At 54.6% G+C, this 19,233-nt stretch overlaps 1 protein-coding gene across 1 annotated transcript in view; it reads right to left on the bottom strand.

Annotated features, from left to right (window-relative positions):
* Positions 1-1,752: 1,752 nt before the first annotated feature.
* Positions 1,753-19,233, bottom strand: part of Tesc (tescalcin) — a 33,310-nt gene continuing 15,829 nt past the window's right edge. Inside the window, exons 2-8 of the mRNA XM_032887029.1 lie at positions 17,279-17,348; positions 9,834-9,914; positions 8,586-8,725; positions 7,105-7,166; positions 6,901-7,008; positions 4,129-4,176; positions 1,753-1,985 (exon numbers count right to left, since the gene is read on the bottom strand). Coding sequence (XP_032742920.1) covers positions 1,908-1,985; positions 4,129-4,176; positions 6,901-7,008; positions 7,105-7,166; positions 8,586-8,725; positions 9,834-9,914; positions 17,279-17,348 — 587 coding nt within the window. The 3' untranslated portion in view covers positions 1,753-1,907. The remainder of the gene's footprint in view (positions 1,986-4,128; positions 4,177-6,900; positions 7,009-7,104; positions 7,167-8,585; positions 8,726-9,833; positions 9,915-17,278; positions 17,349-19,233) is intronic.

The raw sequence follows: 19,233 nt of genomic DNA on the forward strand, positions 1-19,233 counted from the left end.
GATCCATCCACCACTCAGAACCACTCCAGTCAGCCTGCTTGGGGACGGCCGCATGGCGGGGACCCATAGAAGAAGCCACTGAATCTGGCACATCACCATGGAGACAGAGCCTGCCATCAGTCATGACAAGCACCCACAAGCAAAGAGGAGGCTGCAGGGGTCTCTGCTGAGACCAGAACAATCCGCTCTGTTCTGGCAACGAGATTGTTTGTTCAGGCGGGAGTCACCGTCCCCTGGGCAGTAGTACTGATGGCAGACAGCACAATTTCACCAAACCAGCAGAGCTAAGATGCACGTGCCAGGCCGGCATGATGGCTTAGAAGGTCAAAGCATTTGCTGCAAGAGCCTGACAGCCTGAGTTTGAACCCTAAAGCCCATGTGGAAAAGGGGGGGAGGGGCCGAAGAGACAGTTGAGCTCCCAGCACCCACATCGGGCAGCTCCCAGCTGCCTGTAACGAGCTCTGGGGGGCAATGGCCTCAGCTTGGGGCACCACACTCGTGTGTACAAAGGTACATACACGTTTTGTCTTCACATCAAAGGGCCGATGTGGTAACCCACATCTGTATCCCAGAACTCCAGTGAGATGGGAGCGGAGACAACAACTGCCAGAAGCCTGGAGTACACAGATGTTGGGAAAGCCCTGGGCCTCAGTGCCTCAATGTGGTGAAGGCAAGAACGGCCTGCTGTCCTCTGACCACACACACCATAGCACGTGCACACCCATGGTCACACACTGATAGTAACAACTTAAAATGTATACGATGGGGGGCTGGAGGGGTGGCTCCGTGTTTAAGAACACGGGAACCAGAGTTTGGCTCTTGGTACCCACAGAACAAGCCACACCTCTAACTCCAGCTCCAAAGGCTCTGACACGCACACCCCGCCAGCCAACATGCACTCCTGTGCACAGATGCATGCACACAAGTAACAATAATAAAATATAAAGAAAAGCTGTTTAGCCGCATCCACCTACACACACATGGCAGGGGACTGAGTGGGGATACATCATGACTGCCCTCTGGGCCTAAGGGAGCCCCGGCTGTGGTACCCATGACGTGGCCATTCACAGACTACACAAATGAGATCAAACGTGCTCAGAACAAGATGTCTAACTAAGCGTGCCAACAGCAGCAGTCACCAGTTACCCAAAGAACTTTCTGGAGTCTAGAAAAGCACCTCTCTGTGTCAACAGAGGGAACAAAGCACTGCAGAGCAACACCTGAGAGAGCTGGAGAGCAAACACCAGGGAGCCACAGGCTGTGAGGGGCTCTGCTCTATGGGCCCCGCACCCACCCATCCTGAAATGACCAGCCAAGCCGCACAAGCTGCTTACCTGCAGGAGGCTCCTCTGGTCTCCACTGCTGGCTGTGCTGGGGGCTGGAGTGTCCTGGGCTCACATCTGGGTCCATGCTGTCAGGAACCATGGTAGCCCCAGCTGCAGGTACCCACCATCAGGAGCTGGCGTCAGCAGTCAGCCAGCCGTGATGGTGCCGAGAAAACCCCATTACCTACATGCCAGGTCTCCGGAAGCCTGCCCAGACAGACAGACAGACAGACACTTCCTGGCTTCCCCTGGGTGGAGACCACAGGTGGATGCCTGGTCCTTCAAGGAGAAAACAGATGATACAGGAGGACCAGCAGACAGGACAGAGGGTCTTCCTCACCAGTCTGCCTGCCCCTCGGAATCAGTCTTAGGTCACTGGAGACCAGGCTCCTTTAAGGGGTGTGAGGGACAGATGGGGATGCCGGGCTCATTAGGAAACCTTTATTGTCACCATTAGAGATAAAAACATCGGAGTTCCACACGCCACACCACACAGGGAGGCTAACTGAAGGGTTACTGATTGTCACAGCAGCCCAGACAAAGGGCTGAACCTTGGTCCTTAGCCACCCCTTCCCTGCACGATCAGTGGCAGAGGGCAATGGTCTCCATGTTGAGGAAGCGGATGTGCATCTTGGTCTCGATGTCGATGCCCTGCCAGATCTGGAATGGAGGGAGTGGCATCAGCAGGCGTCCCCACCACTGCCGGATGCCCCCAACCAGGTCCTTGGCCTGCCCACCCACTGCCCCTGCCACAGACTGAACCACTGTTTGCTCACAAGAAGGATGGTTCTGAGGCCGAGCTAAGTGAGCCCCTGTGTCTGCTGGTTACCCTGGCTATGACCCTCAGGCTCTCGCTGAGATGGTCACCGTGGAGTAAGGATGAAGTCCTGAATCCAAGTGAGGGCTCAATGGGCTCCACGATCTCACTCCCCCACCCACTCCCGTGGCTTCTACAAGTTCCAGCCACTTCTCCCCAGTGCAATTCCAGGGTCTCCTCATCATGCTGCCCACTTCCCAGACTCAGAATGGGCCAACAGAACACAGTGTAGATGCCTGGGGGCCGTCCCATGGCAGGCGTCACTAGACAGCCATCATTAAATGACCTGCCAGCTTGGTCACCATAACCTTGGTGGGATAAGAGTTCATCTGCAGGGCTGGGGATTTAGCTCAGTGGTAGAGTGCTTGCCTCGCAAGCACAAGGCCCTGAGTTTGGTCCTCAGCTTCAAAAAGGAAAAGAAAAAAAAACAACAAACAAAAAAAAACGAGTTCATCTGCTTCCAACTTATGCTCAGATAGAGTGATGCTGCTGTGAACTGTCAACCCTAGCCAGTTAGGGCCTGGACATTCAGGTCACGAGGCCACTGGCCTACAGGACAAGGCCTTGTCCCTCCCAAGATCACCCTTTCTCCAGTTCCTTGGCTATGAGCAGGGCAGGGGTTACAAGTAGGGAGTCAGAATAGGGGCGAGGACAGGGATCTAACAGGCAGGTGCCTCGTGTGTCTCTGTGATGTTGGGGTGTCACACTGCCAGGCTGTCAATCATTATCTACAGAGATGCCCTCCCTGAGCTTCCCAGGGTGAGACAGACCTAGGAGCTGGGCTTCCTACCCACTGTCCCCTGCCCTGGTCCTATTCCACTTCACAAAGAGCAACCCCAACTATTGGGAGTTGAAGATGCTCTCTGAGAAAGATCCTAGGCTCCATGATGAGTTCAGTCAAGTTCTGGGAGAGAGCACAGACACTGGGGGGTGGGGGGCACCAGAAGGGACAAAGTGGGGAGCTAGCTTCTGAAGAGCCCAGGGGGAAGCAGCGGGGTTAGTTTGTCTTAAGAGTCTTACTCTAGCCCAGGCTGGCTTTGAACTCATGACATCCCTGCCTCAGTCTCCTGGGCATTTGTGTGCCACTGAGACATGCTCAGGGCAACTGCATCTCCTGCTGTCCTGGTATCCTGCGTCGTGTTTCCAGATGAACAGGCCCCAGTCATGCCTAAGCAGATCTGTCCACTAACAGCTCCTGGCTTCCCCCTCCACACACCCTGTGTAGCCTTGGGCGTGACGGGCAGCAGCTGACCTCTGCCTCCTTCCCTGAGAGGCTGGAGCTATGGTGCCTGCCTGCCTGCCTGCCTGCAGTCGGCGTCCCCCTGGTGGGCAGAGGCTCTGCAAACAACCTAGATGCTCCAGGCCTCCCCCATGCACAGGCCTTAGCGAGGCCTGTGTGCTGGGAAACTGGACGGGGAGTTCATAGGTCTTCCTACGTCCTGACCTTCATCCCCAGGAGGCCTCGGAGACATGACTTTAGGGTTTTCCTCTTCCTGCTTCCAGATACCTTGGTCACTGCATCCACTAGGAGTCAGCCTTAACTCCCAGCCCTAGAGTGTGTTGGTGACAGTAACGGCTGTCCACCAGGTTGGCTGCAGATGCCACTGCACGAGTGGGGACAGACGAGTGGGTGACCACTCATGACCCTCAGCAGCATGCCGCCTGCTCCAGTCTGTTTGCAGAATCCTGGTGTTTGTCCCGGTGCAGTCTCTGTTCTGCCGTGAAAAAGCAACTGCTCCCAAAAAGGGTTGCCAGTGTCCCAGGATAGGAGAAACTCACTTCTCCCATCTACCTGTATGCCACTCAGTCACAGACCACACAGCAACACCACCCTTTCCACAAAGCCAAGCAAGTCAGTCAGTGTGGCTCGCAAGGCCTTCTTCCTATAGAACAGCCCTGGTGAGCACTGGGGATCTGCCAATGGCCACAGCTCCACAAGGTCCTCATGGTGGCCCAGAGTCCCCATCTTGCCCCTCTGGCACTCACCTTCAGGAAGTCCTCAAAGGTGATCCCCTCATACACCTGGTCCGGTTCCTGAGGACAAGACTGTAGTTAGTGTGTGGCCAGAGAGTCCCCCCAGGGTCTTGTGAGACAGTCCACCTCTCCTTCCAACACCCAGAGCACAGAGGTAGCATTTTTGAGGCAGAGTTAGAAAAGCGGGATCATTTGCTTCTAGCCAAGGCCAGTTTCTTGGAACCCCAACTAAGGCACAGTACTCGCTCCTTGTGTGTCTCCCACCGAACTCCCCCAGAACGATCAGGGGAAGAAACAGTGGGACCTCCAGACATGGGCCTTCCTTCCCAGTACAGCCCACCCTACCCTGTCACTAGAAATCTGGCCACCAAGATACCTCCTGTCAGCCCAGGTCCTGATAACAGAACTATTCTGGGCTAATCTACGCTCACAGCCCACTAGGGTAAAGGGAGGGGCATGGAGGGCCCTCTGTGTCCACCCGCGTGCGCATGAGTCACCATGATAACGAGGGAACAGTGTGGCTTCAGCCAGGGGCCTAGCATGCTTGACCAAGCGAGTCTCCAGCCGTATCCTTCCTACCGTGGGGACAGAAGGCACACACTGCCAAACAAGTCTTCAAAAACAGTTCACCCAGCAGCTCACTGTGACAGTGACCAGCAGTGCAGGGCCCCAGAGGTCCCTGCTGGGTACCCAGAGGGCCCCCTGCACTGCCTCAGAGTCCTTCACCGGATCCTGCCCTTCATGGTTATCAAGGGGCTAGCCTCTTAGTGTGGAAAGGCTCTGAGATGTACACAAAGCCAAGACTAGGAGACACACAGGAACAAGTGTGTGTAGCTCCTTGCTTGAGGAAGTGTCACCCACCCATTGGACACATGTCTCTGCCAGGGGGAAAGAAGGCCATGGCCAATCAAGGCCGGCTGGTGTAACTGCGAATGGAGTTAGACTAGGCTAGAGCTAGTACAACCTGAGCTTAGCACATCCTGGGCACTGGGTTCAAAACCCAGACACACACAACTCAAAACAACACAAGTGACCAGACCCAACAAAACAACAAAGACACACGCTTATGTGTCTGCTGGCACCATGGAAAAGGACCCCAAGGGTGGTTCCACAGGGCAGGACTTAAAATGGGGATGGAGAGGGAGTGACCTTTCACTCTCTCCCGGTTGCTCTTGGAGGCAAGGGTCAATGCCCTTTTAATGTCCCTTTGTTTCTTAAAACGTTTCACAAAAGCCCCCAGTTTTCCACTGGCCTGGGCCTGCCCTGTCTGTCCCCAGAGCTTTTCCTCTGTCCCTGCCTCTCCAGGGCACCAGACTCCCAGGCTGGGTGAGGGGAGCTAATTATAGACTCGGGCTCCACTGTGAGGAGTGGAACAGGAAGGTGGCGCTGGCAAGGACAGAAGGCGGGGAGTGGGAGAGCCCGGGATGGAGCTAACCCAGCAACCCCACCCTCATCAGCCCAGAAGCCCTGCACAGACAGAACCTGAAGATGGTGCTTGGAGAGTCACCGCCCAAGTCAGTAAGTGGCTCTGGAACAGCATCAAAGTAGAGAAGGCGGTTGGCTCTCTGGTGAGAGGTGTGGTCAGAAGCGTTAGCCAGCGTCAGCCCCCACACCCCCAGGGGCGGGCGGATTGGGGTCTGTGTTGATCTGGCTGATAGGCAGTGTGCACTCCACAGGTAGACACACACGACAAGCTCCCCGGTGGCTCTGTCCCCACAGCACCAGGGATCTGCACTGGGGATGCCCCCACCTCGGAGGCAGAGCGGATTTGATTTAAATCAGCAGGCACCAGCTGCCAGCAATTTTACTACAGCAAATTAGGGAAAAGTCACCACCAACTAAAAGTGAAGCGGGCTGGGAGTCACTGAGGGAAGGAGAGTTTAATTAAGCCCAATGGGTGTTTAGCTCACCACAAGTTACAAGGGGAGCTCCATTCTCCACCAGGTCAGGGCCCTAAGGCACTTCACATGCATGCACAGTGTGGCTTCCCCCGCCCCCCTCCCCAAACCAGGGCCAGTCGCCTCTCTGAGAGAAAAGCACAGAGAGATACAAGCCAGGTACAAGGAGACAAGGAGGCTAGAGCTTTGCTGGAAGACCTGTCCATGGAGGTGGCCACCTACCCACCCTAGGGACTGCTGGGCTACAACCCCACCCTGCAAGAGAGACCCTACACAGGGAAGATCACATGCTCCAAAGAAATCTTCAGAGCTGAGCCTCAGTTTCCCCAACAGTAGAACGAGGCAGAAGCCACGAAACAGTGTACACCTACTGCCTGGCATTTGAAGGTGATACCCGAGAAGCTCTGTGCTCATGAGATATCCAGTCCTGTCACACATGTCTGACACGTATAGAAAATGTCTGTTCTGCAGCCCCCCACTCAAGTCCTTCAGCTGCCGCCCCACCCCCAACACCAATGGTCTTCACAAACGCAAGGTCCTGGCCCCAGTGTCCAGGCTTGAGAACACCTCCACTTCACTTAGTGAGGACGCAGAGCACATGGGGGTCCTGTGTTCGGTGCTGCCCTCAGGGGTAAGGACAGGGGTAAGGAAGGCACAGTGGTACTCCTTAGGTCCACAGATCTCCAGACCTGCAGTCTCCCAGAGGCAGAAGAACCTGCACTGGGTTATGACCTCCGCTCGCTCTATGACAGGCTGTGGTCAGAGCAGCGAGCAGGTCACCTGGCTCCTGCCACTGACTTGTGGCACAGAGCCACAGAATGGGCTGTGTCTGCTGGTGTAACTGCTACTGGCCACCCTTCCCTCCCTGTACCCCAGGGGCTCTTACCATCTGTCCCACGCACACGCTGGCAGCCTCCATCATGGCTCCGTCGGCGATGGACCGAGCTGACTCCTTCTCGATGTGAGGATTTCCAGAGAGCAGTTCCTCCACCACCTGCCAGTGGGGCAGACACTTGGTGATCTTGGGACTCGACAGTCCGAGAAGGGGGAGACACCAGGAGCCCAGGCGGGCCAAGAGAGAATACTTTACATTTCGATACTCTTCCAGGGTGATGCGGCCGTCACTGTCCGAGTCATACATATGGAACAGAACTGCGGGCGACAGAGGACGTAGGTAGGAGCCGGTTAGGCCAAGCCAGGAGTGGGACCCGGGTCCCATCCTCCCCGAGATCCCCACTCTGAAGCTATACCAAACGAAAAGCAAAACTTCATGGCGAGATCCAGATCCCACAGCCTTGGGGCAGAAGGGCCTGGGGGCACAGGACCTAACTGTTCTCTAGCTAGTCAGATGCGTTGAGCAAGTGACTTCTCTAAGCCTCAGTCTCCCATCTCTTAAGACATACATTGGAGGAAACCCCACTACACTTCAGACACGTGTGACAGGATCGGGTATCTCGTGAGCACAGAGCTTCTCGGGTATCACGTTAAAATGCCAGGTCTTGAACCACAATGCCCACATCCTGATGGCTGGCTGGTCCTAGGCGGATCCGGAGGGTGGCAAGGCCTGGCTGCCTCTCTCAGGATTAGCAACAGCCCACAAAGATGAAGTGCAGAGTGGCCACCCCCCACCAGCCCAGCACTCTGTTCTGGCGTCTGTCAGGAAATAAGTGCCCAGAACCATGCAAAGTACTTCCTGGTCACAATGTCCTGACTGACCCCATGAGATCAGGGTGGCCACACCCACCTCACAGATGGGCTGTCAAGGCCCCTAAGTGCTAAGATACCGGTCCTGAACTGGTTCAGACCTGTACTCTTCTGATCTCACGATCCTCACCCCAGCCCTCAGAGTGAACACTGGGACTGTCTGTCCTAAACAGTGACGCAGGAGGCCCAGGGGACACTCAGGACAGTTGTTCTCACCAGCTCCTCACATACACTCCAGAGCTAAACATAGCCAAGCAGTCAGAGCCCGAGAAGGTGGGGTGGGATGTCAGAAAGGTCAGGAAAGGACCACTGGGGAAAAAGGAGACGTGACTAGGACCACTGCTCTGTGCTGCCGTCTAGCCAAGATGGCCACTGAATGTGCTCTAGTGCTGACAACCTAAGGTGGGGCCTCAGGAGAAGGCTGCTATAGACTGTGCTTCCAAGCATGCCATGGGGGGAGCAGGCATGGGACCCAGACTCAGGGGCTCCCCAGCTCTGGTTGTAAGGTTCCGTCTGCAACAGAGTCCTCAGCCCCACAGTCCATAAACCATCCCCAGGTTCAAGGTCACGCAGCTGAGTGTCCGATTTCAAGAGAAACCCAGGTCTTTAAAATACATCACCCCACACCCCGTATCTCCATCCATCCCACCCCTCCTGTCTGGAGAGGTCAGAAGCTGCTGGGCTTTTTAATGAGACTGCCGCCAAGGTGCAACTTCAGAAAGGCCACCCCAACACTGCTGTTAAGGGGCTCATGGTGTAAGGACACAGGCTATGTCCCCTGACTGTCTTTCCTCCCTCCGGCAGATGGCCTAGCCTCCTGCTGTTGGGGATCCCCCGCATTTGGAGAACCTGGGACTCAGCACGTACATTTCAGCTTCTCCTTCCGAGACAGCTCCACTTGTTCCTCGCCCAGGGTAGTGTCAATGGGCCGGAAGTAGGACATGATAGTCAGGAAGTCCTCGAAGTTGATCTCATCGGCCAGGCCGCTGGACCCCTTACGCAGGTTCCTAAGGGGCAGCAGGAGAAGGGAGGACCTCAGTACATAAAGCATCTCTTGAGATGGCTCTGCATGTACAGAGTGCTAAACAGACACAGACAGATAGACAGACACACACACAGAGAATCTCAAGACAACATGGCCCTCCGGGTACATGTTCCCAAGAATCTGTGCCTGAGCCCTCCATCCCCCACCCCACGGTGTTCCTGACTCCTCCAACTAGACCTCAGCCTAGCTTAGTTACTTGGTTACTTCCTTACTTACTTGACCCACCAGTTCAGAGGCCACTGCCCAGGGGTTGGGGATTTAGCTCAGTGGTAGAGCGCTTGCCTAGCAAGCACAAGGCCAAGGCCCTGGGTTCGGTCCCTAGCTCGAAGAAAAAAAAAAAAAAAAAAAAGAGGCCACTGCCCTTATCATCCAATCAGCACTCTAGAGCCCAGGGGCTGGAATGATGCCTTCTGCACGCAAGCCCATGAGCGCCACTGTACCTCCTGTTCTTTGCCTTGGCCACAGGTGGGAGGAGAAACTGAACTCTCCGGCCCACAGAAGCCACAAGAAGTCGGTGCTGAGCTTGGGGCAGATCCTAGAGGTAGAGCCCCTGCCTGCCTTGCACGCCTGAGGCCCTGGGTTCTGTTCCAGAGTCACGGATAAAATGCAAAAAGCGGGGCTAGGAGCTAGCCCAGCAGGTGTGATGCTTGTCCAGCCAGCATAAGGACTGGGGTGCAGGGGGATCATGTGCTTGTCATCTCCGTTCTGGGGAGGCTGAGGCAGGAGGATCCCCGGGGCTCCCTTGGCCTAGGCTCCAGCCAGCCTAGCCAAATTGGCAAGCTCTAGGCCCATGAGACCGACAACCTGAGATCCGCCAGCTGAGGTTGACTTCCGGCACCCACGAACACACAAACATACATGTGTACCCGCATACACACGGGCATGTGCACACGGGCAAATGTGAAGAAAACCCAAAGCATCTGCTGGGTTGGGAGCCGTCTGTCACGCAGCCAGCAGTGACTCACGGAGAAGTGAACGGAGCCCAGGAGAACCGTCCACCCCCACCCATTCTCTGTGCCTGAGGACAGAAGAGGTGGGCCGCCTCAGCCTGACCAGGAGAGGGAGCGCACCTGTTGTCGAAGAAGGCACGGACGATTTTGGATCGGATCGGGTTGAGCTCCAGGTCAGGTACATTGTTAAAGTTCTCCTTGCTGTATTCCAGGACACACACACAGAGAGAGAAAGCCACAAGACAACAGTCATCAGTGCCACCTGACACAGGCCATGAGGTATCCCTTCATCCCCGACAGCCCCACCCTCTCCTCAGGCCTCTTGCCTACAGACTGGGCGCCACTGGAGCTTGTCACTTGGAGGAAGCTGAGAGGTGGGTGGCACACTCACACTCCTCACACTGCAGAGAGGAGAGCTGCAGAGTCTGGGAAGGGGGAAAGGTGGAAGGGGGAGCCCTGCAGTGGCTGCACTGGGCTCCCAGGAGGTGTGGCCTTGTTGGAGGAGGTGTGGCCCCTGTTGGAGGAGGTGTGGCCCTGTTGGAGGAGGTGTGGCCCTGTTGGAGGAGGTGTGGCCCTGTTGAGAAGGTGTGGCCTTGTTAGAGGAGGTGTGGCCTTGTTGGAGGAGGTGTGGCCTTGTTGGAGGAGGTGTGTCACTGTGGGTATGAGCCTTAAGACCCTCATCCTAGCTGCCTGGAAGTCAGTCTCCCACTAGCAGCCTTCAGATGAAGGTGTAGAACTCTCAGCTCCTCCTGCACCAGGCCTGCCTGGATGCTGCCATGTCCCTGCCTTGATGATAATGGACTGAACCTCAGAACCTGTAAGCCAGCCCCAATTGAATGTTGTCCTTTATAAAACTAACATTGGTCATGGTGTCTGCTCACAGCAGTAAAACCCTAAGACAGGCCTCAAGGAAATGGACTCTCATGACATGGTGCCTCCCAGCATGCACCCAAGAGATACAACACATACAGGCAGTCTCCATGGGAGCAAGGCTCGTAAGAACCACAGAAAGGCCAACAGTGCCTGCTCCCAGGTAAATCGATAGCTGAACTGAGGACTGTCCACCCAGGGGAACATTATACAGCCAGGAAAAGAACTAACTGGACACCGATACCCACTGCAGGAGGATGAACCTGAGAACTGACACTGTTGGAAAGGCATTGGCCGTGAAAAGTCACATGACTCCATTTAAATGTGTCCAGAACAGGCTGAGCCGCTGAAGCAAAAAGCAGGAGGGGGATGGCCCAGGGCTCAGGGAGCCAGAAGACACCTAAGGGGACAAGCTTCTCTTAGGTGACAAATATTCTGTATACTCGCTCTGCAGAGACACTGGCACTGCTGTGCATTTTTACGATTGGGCTGTAAGGTGTGTGAGATTTAATTCAGAAAAGGCATTCATCCCACCAGAAGCTATGGGTCCCAGCAGAGGGGACGCAGACACAGTCTCAGCTGCCCATCCTCAGAGGAGGACCAAAGCCTCCATTAAGGCTGCCTGCGCCTGTCCTATAGCAATGACCTTCTGAGGGACCTCGGGCCTAGTCTGGTACTCCAGGAGACAAAAATGCATGCTCCGGCGGGGGAGGGGTTGGCTGATTTAAAAAAAAAAAAAAAAAAAAAGAGGACATTAGGGACACTGGACTAGACCAGGGCGAGAGCCAGGCGAGTCAAGGCTGTTTGACTAGGGAGGTCCACAAACAGTCCCTTATCCTGCCCTGGCTGGCTTTACCTCACAGGAGGAGCCTCAGGCTCCAGACTGGAGCTGGACCAGGTGACCGGATCTCTCCTGTTCCCGATACCCCTGGGCGGCTTCCTGCCCTTCCCTCATGGCTGGACTGGTGGCATCTAGCCAGACAGGAGCTGGTGACTGGGCATAGCCAAGTCACAGCTCTACATTCACCAGAGCCCAGTTTGGAAGGACACATTTAGGACAGTTGTCTGAGTGTGCTGGGTGCCGCCATGAGAGAGAGAGGGGTGGGGGAGGGAGAAAGAGAAGCAAAGAGAAGAGAGAAAAAAGCAAGCAAGCTTTGGGACAGGGTGGATGCACAAGGAATGGAGTTGTGGGGCTAACGAGATGACCAAGAGGGTGAAGACACTTGCTGTGTAAGCCTGGTGACCCGAGTTCAATTCCCGGAAGTCGAATAAATGTGGAAGGAGAGAACCAACTCCACAACGTTGTTGGAACACACGGTAACACCTTTAAAAAGGAATCCAGTCGGGTGGGCAGAGCGGTTCAACCCCAAGTCCCGGGGACTCGAGAAGCCGAGCCCAGGATTTTGAGGCCAGCCTGGGGAACACAGAGAGTCTCAAAAACAAAGAAAAAAAAAGTCCAGCCAAGTGTGGTGGTGCACGCCTTTAATCCCAGCACTCGGGAGGCAGAGGCAGGTGGATCTCTGAGTTTGGGACAAGCCTGGTCTACAGAGTGAGCTCTAGGACAGCCAGGACTATATGGAGAAACCCTGTCTCAAAAACAAAGCTAATAATATAATAATAATAATAATAATAATAATATATAATAATAATAACAACAACACCAACACCGTGGTGGTACATGCCTGGGATCCTAGAGAAGAGGAGGCTGAGGCTGGAGGATCACAAGTTCAAAGCCATTCCAGACCCACACAGGCTCTGTCTGACGAGACCCTAACTAGACAAGGACACACTGTGCTACTAAGCCTCCAGAACATCACGCTCAGGATGAAGCGTGCACACACGGAGTCTGGTTTCCAGGGTGATGCGGGTGGGTGACAGGAAAGGGTTTCTTTCTGGGACACTTAAAGTGGCAGTGCGGTTTTAATGGCTGGATTGTTCACGGGTATGACCTGTTCCCCCAAACTACTAAAAACTCTCCCTCTGGTTTCCTTGCAATAAGAAGCACAACGCCATCATTTCTACAAAGGGAGTTTCCACACAGGATAACCACTAACAGCCCTTGCAACCGGCAACTAAGAGGACACACGAGCCTCGGGCCAGACACTCGGGGCTCTGTCCCACTCCCCCCCCACACAGTGGCTAGCCCCGTAACAACCACAGGAAGAAGCAAGGGAAACCAGAATCCTGGACAGACAGAGCCAAGGTTACCACGGACACCATCAGATCATCGGAAGCCCTCTTCTTTCCTAGCCACTGCTCGGATGACAGTCACAGTGGCTGTGTGAGCTCTGAGGCCCAAAGCTTGTACCTCACCTGAGAGAAGCTTGATGGGGCTCCTGTGATCCCTGAAGTAAATGTGATACAGAGGGCCAGTCACCTGCCCAGGCTCACCCAGCTGTGGCAAATCACACTGGAACCCAGGCAGGGCAAAGTCACGTTCATGCCCCTGGCACCTCCCTCTCCACTCTCCTCCACCTCCACTCTACTATCCTACCCGCCCCCTCACCTCAGACGCCTTGTTCTGTGATCCTGGCCCGTGAGATAGGTGGAATAGAGGGACTGTGGGTGCTGAGTGGCTCAGCCCGCTGCAGCACATGGTCTGGGGGAGAGGGGGCATCCCCGCCCCCCAGCATCAGATGTCCCACTTGTAAGATAGGGATTGTGGGAATACTCAGGACCCTGGAATAAGGATGTCACACATGAACACTGGGACGCCATGGCAGTGTAGACTAATGACAGAGATCATATTAGTGATGGCCTCCCAAGGAGGAAGAACCCGCCCCCAGGACAACACCCACTGGGAAGGCACTTAGCCTATTTTAGACAAACAAGGCATGGGGTTGGGAGTCGGAAGAGAAACTGCCCCCTAGCCAGAATGGTAGCACCTGTTATCCCAGGTACTTAGGGAGCTGAGGCAGGAGGATTGTAAATTTGAGACTAGCCTACATAGCTTAGCAAGCCCCTGTCTCAAAAGTAGAAAGGGGACTGGGATGTGGCTCAGTATAGAGCATTTGTGGAAAGCCCCAAAAAAGGGAGAGGGAGGGAAGGAGGGATAAGGCTACTGCCCCAAAGGCCTTGGTCTGGAAGCAGTCACTCACAAGAGGAAGGTCTAGCCATTTGATACCCAGAGACCTCTGACTTCTGTTGCCCCCTACTCTGACGAATAGAAGGCAAGTCTTGTGGCCAATGCTGGGCCAGGCCAAGTGGCGTGACCACAGGGTCTTATGCCCGCCACATCCTTTCTGAGTTTTGTTGCTAGGGCTCAGCTCTGGGAGCAACCAGCCCTTCTCTACCCTGGGCCATGGCTGCTTGCAGATCATTGCCCTTGGGACCAAGCTGACCCACTTACCATCAGGTCAGTGTTGCCACCCTAGTGGCCAGCAAGAAGGGCCACCAGAAAGCCCCAAGAGACATCCCACCTTCCCTGCCTCCTCCAGGGCAGCTTGAAGCCTGTGGTGAGGGGTGTTTAAGCCGTCTCCCCTAAATTCTGTCTTCCCCATGCCAGACCACACACTGTGAGGCTCAATGAACCTCACACCCACAAATGGTGACAGCAGCGGTGGGCCCGCTTTCATAGACAAGAGCCTGAAGCCCAGAGAGGACTAGCCAGTAAGCTACAGTCACACAGCGGGCTAGCAGAAGGGCTCGGGCACCAGGGAGCCCTGCTCCCTTTCTCCAGGTTGTACCTTTTAGCTTTAGAGAGAGAGAATTAGAGGTCAATGGGCACCCAAATCCTTCCCAGGTTTACCCTGAACCCTTCTGGGGACTCACAAAGAGGGACAAACATTCAGCCCACAAAGGACACACAAAACCAAGAAAACCTCAGAGGGCTGGGCTGGCCCCTTCTGCAAGCGCAGGGCTGTGGGCTAGTTTCCGGTGGCTTCTGAGGCTCAGCTCAGCTGCCAAAGTCACTCTGTCAGGCCTCAGAGCAGAACTTACAGTGAGCCCTATGTCACACACTGCCTGACTCTGGTTTCTGAGGGGCCATCCTGAAAGGCTGTTGTGGTCCCTCCTCTTCACGTGCACAGCTCTGCCAAGTCCTCCCAGCACCCAGGGTTGGCCTCTTTGGGACTCTTTAGGGAAGGAACCAGGTCTCACAGAGCAAATGTCTTCCTAGGCAGTGCTCGACACAGGCCTGGAGGATGGGAGAGGACCATGAGGGCGACGGCTGAGTGAGATGGACAGAGGGACAGGAGGACAGGAGGACAGGACAGCAACCCCAGACTCAAGAGTCGAGCACTTTCTGATAGCCCAGGAGCAAGTGAGATAGAGAGCACAGGGCAGCTCTGGGTGGGGACAGAGGAGGGGGAGGTCAACAGAAGGGCAGGCCCCATTCATTACGACCAAGGAGCATCTGGGAGGGTTGAGGTCTGACCTTGGGACACCGTGCAGCTGCCATGTGTCCTAACATTTGGGCTGAGGCCCTGGTGAGGCACACAGGAAACATTTCAAGCCACAGCTTCCTCTAGGGAAGTTGAGGGTGAGAACCTCTCCCCTGACAACACAGCCTGAGGCTACTGTCCGCACTACAGCACCACAGAACTCAACTTGGTCACCCTGTTCATGATACTCACGGGTTGGTTTAGATGCTTGTGAAGATTTGTATATGCTCGGCCCAGGGAGTGGCACTGTTAGTAGGTGTGGTCCCACTGGAGTAGGCGTGGCCTTAGTAGAGTGGGTGTGGCCCTGTTGGAGTGGGCGTGGCCCTACTGGAGTGGGCGTGGCCCTACTGGAGTGGGTGTGGCCCTGTTGGAGTAGGTGTGTCACTGTGGGTATGGGCTTTAAGACCCTCATCCTAGCTGTCTAGGGGCCAGTCTTTTCCTAGCAGCCTTGAGATGAAGATGTAGAACTCTTAACTTCTCCTGCACCATGCCTGCCTGGATGCTGCCATGTTCCCACCTTGATGATAATGGACTGAACCTCTGAACCTGTAAGCCAGCCTTAAAAGAGTTGCCTTGGTCATGGTGTCTGCTCACAGCAGTAAAACCCTAAGACAATACTATAGCCTTCTTGGAGAGGCCCTGGACACCTGCTGTGTGAGCACACTCATGGGTTGAGACCACCAACCATAGCTATTGACCATGCTAAGAGGCAGCGTGCAGCCCACAGCATGGGAGTTCTTCAGCACCCACTCGCAACTTACCGTTTAACGATCCCCCTTCTTCTGACCACCTCTGTGCAGATGGGACCTCTCAGGCATTCCCTTCCCCCACAGGATGACTCCACCCTCCAAACACAATCACCAGCCTCTGTTGCCCATCTCAGGCAGGGCACAATAACCTGGCCCATTTGACAAGTACCTGGGGACCAATGGTATGCATCTGAGGCTTAATGCTCAGATCCAAGCGCAAAGAAATGGCCTGTTTCACACGGGAGGCTGGCTCTAAGAAATGGGGTGGGGTGGGTGCTGGCCCAAAGCCACACAAGCCAACAGCTTGAGGTTCGTGAAGTTTGTCTCTCAGGCTTTTCGCTTGCACCTCAAGTCTAAAGAGAAGGACCCAAAGCCAGGTAAGACTGAGTCTGACTCCAGAGTCTATGCCTCCACAGTGCAGCCTTCACAGTGCATAAGGCAAACAGTTTGTTTCTGGCTGCTGGCCATGACACCTGAGCCCATGAGAGCCAGTAAGAAGCCAGGCAACTTCGAGAGGTACCCAAGCTTTTTCCTTTGGCCTTCAAGGGTAGGACGGCTGGCTCTGCACAAATCGATCCTGTTTTTGATAGTGTGTGAGGCAAATGGAGACGGGGAAACTTTCCGGGTGACGCTCTAGTTAACAGTGTGCCTTTGTGTAGGACTCGAGGAAACGTGTGTGTAAACATGGTTCCCTCAAAGGGCAGAAGGAAGCCGGCCTGTAAAGAAGGAAACTTTCTTGCAGCCTGTGCAAGGTTTGCAACTATGTTACAGTGAGACGTCTGGGAGACCGTGTGTGTGTTTGAGGACACTGCTGTCTGCTAGAAAGTGTGTGACAGGAGTTCCGCTTTGCAGGGTCTGGTGGCTCCCACCTGCCATTTCGACTGCTCAGCAGGTAGGGCCATGACAAGTGAGCCCAAGACCAGCCTGGGCTCAAGAGTGAGTCCAAGGCCAGCCTGGGCAACGTAGTGTGGTACACTCAAGGGGAAAAGGCAAGATACCTGCCTAGCATGTATGCGGTCACATTTAACCCCAGTACCAAAAAAAAAAGTAAACATGAGACCAGAGAAGAAAATTATCTACTTCCCTAACAGGAAGTTGACCCCTCCTTGTTGACAGGCTCGACTTGCCCAAGGCTGGAATGACCCAGAGGAAATAAAGTCTAAAGATAGCCCCAGCAGAGTGACACCAGCAGCCCGCACAGAGCTCTTATCAGTTGACCCTCAACCTCCCAGCATCAGGGAGGATTCAGCAGGCACTCAATGTGGGGGGAATTTCAGGACAAGTCCAAATCACACACATGACATAAAGAGGTTGGGGCAGGGCCGGGCGGCTGGTTGTCTCTTCCCTGGCTATCCCTGCAGGTGTGTCTGTTCCTGTAAAACCAGATAGGGTTCCTTCCTCCCTCCACCTCTTGTCTTACCAGACAAGACCCAGGAGAATTCAAACAACAGGTTTGCTTCAGAAACTGGGACAGACTTTGGAGCCGGCCCAGAGCCATATACCCAGGGTAAGCGATAAAAGAGACAGAAAGTAACTCAAGCCCAAGGCTGGCTGTGTGTCTCACCGAATGGTGGGCTGGTCTCCGCTTAGCTGCTTGAACCTCCGATGCAGTTGCTCTATCTGGTCCGAGGAGACTAAGAGGGGGAGGGGTAGGGGGGAGGGGAGGGGAGGGGGAGGGGAGGGAGGGGGAGAGGAGAGAGAGAGAGAGAGAGAGAGAAATCGATCATCGACTTTGAACTTGAAGTGGTCGAAGGATGCAGTGTTCTTGTGACCCCCCCCTCCTCACTTGCCCACCGCCATCCTTCTTGTGACATGGTGACGTCTCCCTTGACCACACTGAACCATGACTGAGGGACACAGGAGAGCTTCGCTTTCTGCCTGCTGGGGACAGTTCCAGGGCTTTCACCTTAGCAAGAGGGCAGCCGTTAGTCAGAGCTGATGATGATGAGCGAGGGACCAGCCACTCGCCCAGGTCCTTCTACCACCCATGAAAGAGGAACTTGGACCTGCTAGTTTGCCCACCCCTCCCCCACCCTCCTTCCCCAAACTGGCCTGTGGGGACTGTCTTGTCCGGGAAGGCAGGGTGGGGAAAGCAGGAAGAAACGGGAGAGAGGGTGGGCATGGAAGGAAGAGGGAGCCCCGAAGACACCCAATGCCCCCCACTTTAGAGAGTGCTGAGTGACCAGAGGTGGTCCATGGTCACCTCTGACTTTTACCAGACACTCAGAGGCTGAGACCACAGCAAGTCAGATATAAGCATGTCCTTCCCACACAGGGCATCACCAATGTACCCCAGATGCTTGATGCTCAGGGCCTTCGAGTCCTCCTAGGGACCGTGTCCAACTCCTGTCAGTCAAACAGTGACAGGACTTGAGACCTGACAGACACACCTGCAATCACTTCATCCCCAGCCCCCCCACCTGTTATTCTACAACAGTGGTTCTCAACTTCCTCACTCTGCGACCCTTTAATTCAGCTCATGTTGTGGTGACCCTCAACCACAAGGTTATTTTTCTTTTTTAAAGATTTATTTATTTTATGTATGAGTACACTGTAGCTGTCTTCAGACACACCAGAAGAGGGCATCGGATCCCATTACAGATGGTTGTGAGCCACCATGTGGTTGCTGGGAATGGAACTCAGGACCTCTGAAGAGCAGTCAGTGCTCTTAATGGCTGAGCCATCTCTCCAGCCCTGTTTATTTTCCTTGCTACTTTGTAACTGTAATCTTTGCTGTTACAAATGATAATATAAATATCTGTGGTTTCTGCTGTGATCCTTTCCAGCGATACCTAGCAAAGGTTGGTTCAACCCACCGGCTAAGAACTGCCGTTCTAGAAGAGGCAGACACCGGAGACCTAACGGTCCTCATCTTGGAGCCTCCCTTCCTTCCACCTCAGGCCTTGGACTACTCAAGAACTCATCCCACAGAGTTCTCAAGCTGCCCCAGCAGCTGCAGCTCACCAGGGAAGACGACAGAATCCTGCCAATGTGGGCCAGGCACCTCTCCAGGGATTACCTCATCTGTCTCACACAGCACAGGCATCGGGGATGTGCCCCCACACGGTACATGTCGTCACCAATGATCAGAAAGGCTAAGCAATATTCAGGACAATTTCTCCTTTCTGGAGAAAAATGTAACCATGTGTATCACTCACAAGAGAGCAAGCAAACGGACCAGGGTCCTCCAGCCAGTGAGCACCTAACAGAGGGGAGGATGGACACAGGATGCTTGTGGCTGTGCTGTGGGCAGTGTCATAAACTGTAAACCACCCCGATGTAAACACAGTAAACAGCTGGAGTACAAAAGGTTTCTGAACCCAGCGGATGGCACTGTATTCGGTAATGAAACTGGTGCCAGATGTGATGTGGAACCAATGAAAACCGGACATGAAAGGGCGTGGGTTTATGTTTCTACCCGGGCAAAACTCATACTAGGGAAACCCTTGCCTACGGGGTTAGGAGTCAGGGCAGTGTCTGCCCCAGGGGACAGAGTACTGTGATTGAGTGTGAGGGACC

Source organism: Rattus rattus, chromosome 16 (genome assembly GCF_011064425.1).
Source record: "Rattus rattus isolate New Zealand chromosome 16, Rrattus_CSIRO_v1, whole genome shotgun sequence".
Lineage (NCBI taxonomy): Eukaryota > Metazoa > Chordata > Mammalia > Rodentia > Muridae > Rattus > Rattus rattus.